The 8,362-nt window shown below is 31.7% G+C and overlaps 1 protein-coding gene across 2 annotated transcripts; it reads right to left on the minus strand.

Annotated features, from left to right (window-relative positions):
- Positions 1–4,194: 4,194 nt before the first annotated feature.
- On the minus strand, positions 4,195–7,958 carry LOC136087458 (uncharacterized). Of its 2 annotated transcripts, XM_065810252.1 has the most exons (4): positions 7,741–7,958; positions 7,447–7,649; positions 6,865–7,370; positions 4,195–6,782 (listed from the first exon to the last, which is right to left on the minus strand). In XM_065810252.1, exons 1-3 carry the CDS (start codon positions 7,920–7,922, stop codon positions 7,357–7,359), a joined length of 399 nt encoding a protein of 132 aa, XP_065666324.1. In that variant the 5' UTR covers positions 7,923–7,958; the 3' UTR covers positions 4,195–6,782; positions 6,865–7,356. The 2 variants fall into 2 exon arrangements, with proteins under 2 accessions (XP_065666324.1, XP_065666323.1); XM_065810251.1 differs by lacking the exons at positions 7,447–7,649; positions 7,741–7,958 and having other exon boundaries at positions 6,865–7,138.
- Positions 7,959–8,362: the final 404 nt, after the last annotated feature.

Genomic DNA, 8,362 nt, shown 5'->3' on the forward strand with positions numbered 1-8,362 from the left:
CAACAAAATGCTTATCATGCGCCTAATTTTTGAACATAACCTGAGCCTTATATGTTTATAAACGTATAATTCTCTTATAAAAAAAAACATGTCACATGCGGATTTAAGTTATCTTTGGTCATTAAAAAAGGTCAGTTTTGTTGCTATCATTGGTTGTCCTGTCAAAATAGACACAAATATAGAAAAAAATAGAAAGACACCAATACCAGAAAGCTACTGTTTCCTATAAAGTACTCAATCAACCAGCTGTCATGGGCAGCTGATATACAATTTTATAAATCGCAGATATACAATTTTATAAATGACAACTTTAAAATTCTTTACACCACTGCTTTCAACACTCCAACACTGAAGTTTTTTTACGAAGTTTTTACCATCTTCACAACCTTCCCTGTTCTGATTTATCTGCAGGCAACATATTTTGGAGGTACACATTTCTCATTTTGTGAAAGATCTTATTGATGAAAAAATAAAATGGCACAGGAAAGCACTATATGTAAGATTATATAAAGGCTGGTCACTCAGAACGAGGTGGAGAAGACGGAGCACACCAGGTTTGATTAGAATGAGTAACAAGTTTTTTTTTAAACAACATTAAAAAGAAGGCCCTGAAGTTCCTCAAGAGGTCACTGACCACAGAGATGTTTAACACGGGGATTACAAGAAGCTATGTGAACTAGTTGTCTTTTAATTCTTGGGAGATGTACCACTATTTCATTTTACTCAATCTGGACCCTTCCATTAGTAGTTAAATTATATTATCAATCGCTTTTTTGTTTTCAGAAGGAGGGGAGGGGGCGGAGGGAAAGTATATTTCAGAGTTTTTAAAAATATTAATAATAATTCATTCCTAAGGTATTTGGTAAATGTTTCATACCTGCTTTCTTATAGGATGAATAAGAATGTATCCTAGGTGATGAATCAAGATAAGAAAAAGATTAAAAATATGATATTTTAACATGTCTGAGCAGTTTCATGTGGGGAAACCAAAGCCGCCAGTTGTTAGCAAGTCAGCGGAGCTTACAAAGCGGAGTTTCATTAGGTTGTGATTCATGCTTGAAGGAGCTTACTGAGCTAGTAGAAGCTTAATGAGGTGGTAGGATAGCTGAGATTCAATTTGGGGAGTTGAAATGGCGGATATAGCGAAACGACTGTGAGACATTTTACATATTTAAAAGGTTTTTGAAGCTAATTGAATGTGCCAATGGCTGCGCAGAAAAGATTATCCTATTGGCCCAGAACTTTGTTAGAGACAGCTTATTGGGCAACACAATAAAGAACCTCATACTGGTCGCCAGAGAATAACGTCTTTTTTTTGAAAATTGGACTTATTTTCGAAAAATAAAAATTTACAGCTATTACTTTTACTGGAACAAAAAGTGTTTTTTTAGTAATTTTAATCTATTTGAACCTAAGAGAATGGGAAAAAACTGAGAGGTGTTTTTTTTTTGGGACCCTAATATATATATATATATATATATATATATATATATATATATATATATATATATATATATATGTATATATATATATATATATATATTTATATATATATATATATATATATATATATATATATATATATATATATATATATATATATATATATATCTATTATGTTATAATATTGTTATAATATTGATTATTATTATATATACATTTCTTTTATTATTTTTTTAAATTTATTTTTTTTTAATTATTATTTCTATAAATTATTATTATTTATTATTTTATTTTAATAACGATAAACGATGTACGATGTAGCTAAATTTAATTTTTTATTTCCTTTGCAGATGCCAAAAGTTTCTTTAATTTGGAATTATTTCACCAAAATCAATGAAATCAGAACTAGCTGCATTGAATGTGGTGAGGACTACAAGGTGCCTAGTGGCAGCACAATAGGGATGAGAGGCCATCTTAAGACAAAGCACAAGACTAGTTTTGAAACACTAGTAGCAAGGAACACCAGGGCAAAAGCAATATCAAAAACTACAACTTTCAATGTTGACGCATGCTTTGACTCTGATAATGACTTTATACTTGACTCCTCTTCTAGTGCTGGGCTATCAAGAGCAGCCACTGTCAGGACCCCAGCCAGAAAAAGGTCAACAAAAGAGCAAATGTATGGCAACAAAACTCCAACAAAGCGATAAAGAGTATTTACTAAAAGTCAATCGTCTAGAAATGACGATAAACAGAGGGAAATTGTAACTGCAATGATGCAGTGGATAACAAGTGCCATTTTGCCTTTTGATGTAGTTGACGACGATTACTTTAAACATTTTGTGAAAATATGTACAAAAGGCAGTATAAGTCAATTTCTTCAAGGGCAGTTTCACGTACCATAGTTTTGGATTTATACAATGCAATGAAGGCAGCAGTTAATAAAGCATTTAATGACGATAAACCTCATCTGGATCAAATATCAATCACGTCTGATCTGTTGACCAACAAGACTACCAACGCAGAATATGTTGCTATGATTGCGCACTACATTGATTCGAATTTTCAAATGAAGCGTTTTTTGGTCAACTAAAAACACTTTTCAGGCAAAAATTCATCTGAAGAAATTGCAAAAAGATTGAATAACTTCACCAAAGACCTAAAATTAGGACCAAATGTGCGCACAACAATAACATGCGACGGTGGAGCAAGTATGAAGAAAGCCGGAAAGGGTTGCGTTATAAATGATGTGTTTTGGTGCGTTGATTATAAGATAATTTTGATAGTACAAAGTGCTACCTCGAAATTTGAGTTGTGGAGAGATTTGAGTGATAAGATGGCAGGACTGGTTGGCTTTTTCAATTATCCTCAGAAGTGTAAGGATTTACTAATTGCCGAAGCATTGAAAATTCCAGATAGCACAATTACAAAACTAGTTCAAAGTTTCTCAACCAGATGGAGCAGTGAGCTCAATTAATTGCAATCAATCAATAAGCTACTACCTGCTAATATAATTGTAGCAGAAAAATATGTTTCACAAAAGCTAGTCAATAAAATACCAGATGAAGAGGAGATTGAGCAATTCAGGACAATGGTTGGAATATTGAAAAAATTTGAAAAATTATCCAACCTCGCAAGTTCAGAGAAAAAGGTCTCAGTAGTCCATCACATTCCAATACTCTTTGATCTGGAAGATAAATTGCAGTCAATGTCATATGATCCACCCAATCTCATGATGAAAGAGGTCCCTGATTATTACTTGCTAAAAATGAATGACAGGTTCCCCGAATGTGGAACAACAGTTTTAGAATACACAATTGCAAGCATAACGAATCCACGTTACAAAGGATCAACATTACATGGAATTGGCCAAAGGTACAACATGACCATAATATCCTTGAAAGAAGCTATGGAACACACCCTCATTCAACACATTACAATCCCTCATTGATGACATACAAGACACAATGGTACAGACACAAACACAGCCTTAAGAAAACATAACAACTGAATACGTAAAAAGGTCTTGCAAAAGTTTGAAGGTTCAAACTTTTAGAAAAATGGTTGATAACACGGAAGGAAGGAAGGCCTCTTTGATAACGGAGATCAAGGCGGAGATATAAAGCTATTTAACAACAACACCGATTGACGATAATGGGTATATACTTTGTTATTAGATAAAAAAATCACATAAGTACTACGAACTTGCCCGCTTTGCCAGTAGAACATTAGCAATTCCAGCAGCTTCCTCCAGCTCTGAACGAGTATTTTCCACAGCTGGAAACATCTGTGGTGACAGGAGAACAAATCTGTCAGCATCTAAAGTTGGAAAACTTGTTTATATAAAAAAAACTTAAGACAGATAAAGAAAATTAATGATGTGAACAATTTTATAGTTTGATTCGATTTTCCGAAAAAAAATTGATTTTTTTTTCCTTGGAAATTTTTTTTGCCATTATTGTAGCGCAAATAACAATAACCAAATAAAATTTAAGTTTTGAACTTAGCTGTTTTATATTTTATTTATATTCTTTCGATGCATTGTTTAACGATTCAGTCTATCGATAGATTGTTTAACGATGATGGTCATTTGCTGCATGTTTAACAATACGTGTTTCGATGCATCGAACACGATGTGTTGAATACGATGCATTGACGTATTTAACGATGTTAAACGATACATCGCCGCTCCCCATTTATAATCAATTTATTGCAAAAAATCTACACAAACACTATAAATAAAAATAACTAAACAAATTGTTTATTAATTTATAAAGAATAAAAAAATTATAAATATTTCTTGATTTCCTATCAAAGTTCTACAACGACGTCATACACTTGACAAGTTAATTTTTCTTGATACACGTCTATTATTTTCTTTTAATCAAAAAAACTCAGCCTAAACATTTTTTTTAACCATTCTCTTTAATATGAAGACAAATTCTTTCAGACCTTGGGGATTCAATTGATCCTCATCTTGTTTATAGCTAACAAATTTTTACTGCCATACAATCATTTCCAAATAATTAAACACACTGTTAAATTCCGAAAATTTCAAAGTTTCAAACCATAAAATAGCATTTGTGTATAAAGGGTGCAAATGGCAGTTTAGCTTGTTCATATGCTTCACCAGGTATCATATTTTGGTAATGATAAAGTAGTTAACTGATAGTCTGTCAGACATTGAGTTTAACATTGCAACATTTTTGAGTTTGACAACTGCGCCATTCATTAAAGAAAGCAGAAAATAATCATTAACGTAAAAAAATAAATGGTCCAATATGACTTTTATAATTAATTGGTGTTCTACCAATAATCAAATCCAGAGCTGATAACTATGCAGGTTTCCGCTGGGGCTAATGAATAAAGGAGCTGTGAATAGCCAGTTTAAAATGGGCTTGGCAAGCTACGCAGGTCAATCGCCTCCATGGTCTTGCACGTCCTTTTTCGAGCAATATAAGTTTTTATGTTTTGATGATAATTTTTGATATAACTTTTTTTTTGTTCTTCATTCCAGAGATAGTAAAAAGTTTTGTTTTATTAGCGATAAAAAAAAGACAGAAAAAACATGTTTCTAATATGTATAACATGTTAGAAACATGTTATACAATATATGCTTTACAAAAACAATTGATCGTTCTTATATTATTATAAAATTTCATTCATTTCCTTTCTTCTTTGTAAATTCACAAAGAAGAAGAAATATATAATATATAGAAGTACGCAGTTATAAGTGCTTGGTGTAAAACTTCAAATTTTTGATTTTTGATTTTTTTGTTGCTATTTTTACGATAAAACTTGTAAATATTAGAAAAAAAATTATGTTAAGCATTTATCATATTAAAAATTATGTGAAATATATGTTGCATGAGTTGAAGAATTGTGGAAAGAAATGTTGAACAAATATCACAAGCACTTCAAATCTGATTTAGCTGGGTTTTAGTCAGATTTTTATTCAACGTTTTTCTGTGGTTTTTTGCAACCAACAAAACATTCTGCTTCATATCTTCATTTCGGTATGACATAATAAAGTCTTGGATCAGTTTTATATTTCTTTCTGCACAATCATTGGTGACTACCATATTTTTAACAAAAAACTTAAAGTTGCCTAAAACAGTTGTGCAGCTAACTTAACCTGGTCATGGGTAACCTTGGCTAGGCAAAACAAAATCCAGCTCTGACCACCAACTAAATTTGATAGTATTGTAGACAATGTGATTACAGGCATTTTAGGTTTACCCTTCATGAATTTTCAGAAACAGGAAACTGTAACAGTTTTTGGAGTATATTCTTCTTCTCATCTTTTTCAACATCATCATCAGCTAAAGCCATTACAACAAGTTGCTGACTTAAATACCAGGTATGATTTTGCATGCTTTTCAGTATTGATTGAGAAAACTCGGAATATTCTTTACTTAAATCAAGCACATCTTTGAATGCTGCTAAATCATTAACTGGTGCTGTCATACTAAGAGAGCTTTTGAAAAACCAAGGACAGTATGTTAAAGATATAAATAAAGAAGTTGTTTTAACTATCTTCTTCTCCTTATCATTCATGATGTTTGAGATGTTCTTTGTCATTTTTAATGTAAGCAAATAAATTGCATCTGCCATAAACCTTGCCGCATGGCAAGCTCCTGGCTGATGAAATTTTATTGCAGGAACATGACCAACAAGGTAATAAACACATAACTGACAAAGATTTTTGTAGTCTCCTCTTTTGAAAATATTTTCTTGAATTGCAGTTTCCCCAGACTTTAATGCTGCCTTGGCCATATTATAGACAGGTGATCCAATCTATAAAGAAGTCCAGTTAAACTTAACCAGATTGTCTGATGATGTGTCTATCTTGTCAACAATTGTTGACCAAGCCTTCTGTAAGCGTACATAAATTTCTCTTCTCGGAGACTTGATCTCGTCGCCAGTCAGAGCAGTCATAAAATGTTTAATATGTACTTCAATAATATGGTGACAACACATGCACCAGACAAGACTTGTATTCAGGATAGTTGATAGGATTGTAACTGCTCCCGCAAATCTTCCAGTGTTGGATTGTGTCGCAGCAAACACCAATGATATTGTCGACAATATCATAGTATTCCAAGAGATTTAGGATTAAAATTGCCTGCTCTGACCCAGTTGAATTTTTGACTGCACTATGCCAAGCAAAAAATCATCTCTACATTCTAAATATGGGCTAGTTACAATAACTGCAATTCTCTCACAGTCAGCTGTCAGATCATTCTCTTCTTCCAGCTGTCTAACAAGTTTCCCAACAAAATGGACTATGAGTTTTTTCCCTTTTAAAACATCAACAAGATCCTGTCGTAGTGTTTCTCCTTAATCAATTAAATTGTACATTTAAAATAATAGAGATAATAAAAAAAAATAAACTTAATCACTTAGGTGAATAATATTTACCAAGATTTTCAATAGTTCTGTATCTTTTTCTGTGTATAGTAAATGGGCTAACATCATCTTCAAATTCAATTTGTCCATCAAAAGCTTTGTCAGTACTTTTCTCGTCTGTTGATTTCTGCTATCTGTCAAATGTTTGCAAAGTCCTTTTTTCTTTTTGAGCCTTTGTGTTATTCTGATCATTCAATTGCCTAACTCATTCGTATCTCTGCTTTCTTCGCAGAGACTTATTTTCAAATTCTTCATCATGCTGTGCAGTCATGGTCATATTCCTTTTAGATCTCTGGTCTTCGTAGAAGGCTATATCTTCTTTCTTTGCATCTTCGGTTCTTCGCTGATCTTTTATTATAATGTCAATTATTGTAGGAACAGATATATCAAACAAGGTATTAACCTCCACCTGGAAATCTACTTGCTTTTGAGTCCAGATCCCTTTACTTGAACTCCAGTTTAGTTTACTCCATCCTTTCATTTTGTTATATTTCTCTGTGAGTTTTAGGATCCTTTCACTGAAAAATATTACATAGCTGAAGTTAATAAAAGACAAGATAAGCCTATAATAATTTTTGTGTGTGTAAAATTTACCTAACAGATCACTAATAATGCTCTTATTATTTTCTCTTCCACTGTTGGACGTAAAACCAGCTTTTATCCAGATGTCAGTGACAGTTGAAGTTACGCATCTATTGATTAATCTTTCGCATGCTCTATACTGGAAAACTAGACTTCTGGTTCCTGTTTTTGTTGGACAAGCAATAGTTTCTTTGCTGGACTGAAATCTGGTGCTCCTATATAAAAGAGAATTAACTGATATGTAATTATATTTATGAACGGTAGGTTAAGTAAATAAATTAGAAAAAAACTAGATATTAAAATTACCTAGAAGATTGTAAAAAATGAAAGTATTGCAGGATATTTCTGACACTGGGCAGCTGGTTGACTGGAAGCTCATTTATGGGATATTTTAACAGATATAGAGATCGTCTTAAACTGCTTTGAACAGTGTACCTTTCTTTTTCCCCTGGTCCTTTTTTGCTGGATTTTTTTACTTTCTGACCCATTTTTAACAATATATTTAATTATGAAACTAAAAACTTTGAAACAGTTTTAAATCACATGTATATTAAAGTAATCAAAATTTTATGAGTAAAAAATAGCAATGAATAATAAAATACCAGTAATACCAATAATCAAGAAAAAAAGTTAAATAAACAATTGAATAAAAGTAAAAGATGACTACTTTAAAAAATTATATTTAAAAAATCCTACTTTTGAATAAATTTCTTTTTTATATCACATCATGTACAATTAAAATAATAAAAACTTAAAAAACATGACAAAAATTGACATTTTTTAAAAATTTCAATTTTTACACCAAGCTCTTACACTTGTCTCAGATCAACATTTTTTATATATTTCGTCTTTTTACATATGAGGCAAGTTTTTAAAAGCGCACAAAAAAAGTTTTTTTTTGGGACACCCTAATATATATATATATATA

The sequence above is a fragment of the Hydra vulgaris genome, chromosome 11, assembly GCF_038396675.1.
Source record: "Hydra vulgaris chromosome 11, alternate assembly HydraT2T_AEP".
Taxonomy (NCBI): domain Eukaryota; kingdom Metazoa; phylum Cnidaria; class Hydrozoa; order Anthoathecata; family Hydridae; genus Hydra; species Hydra vulgaris.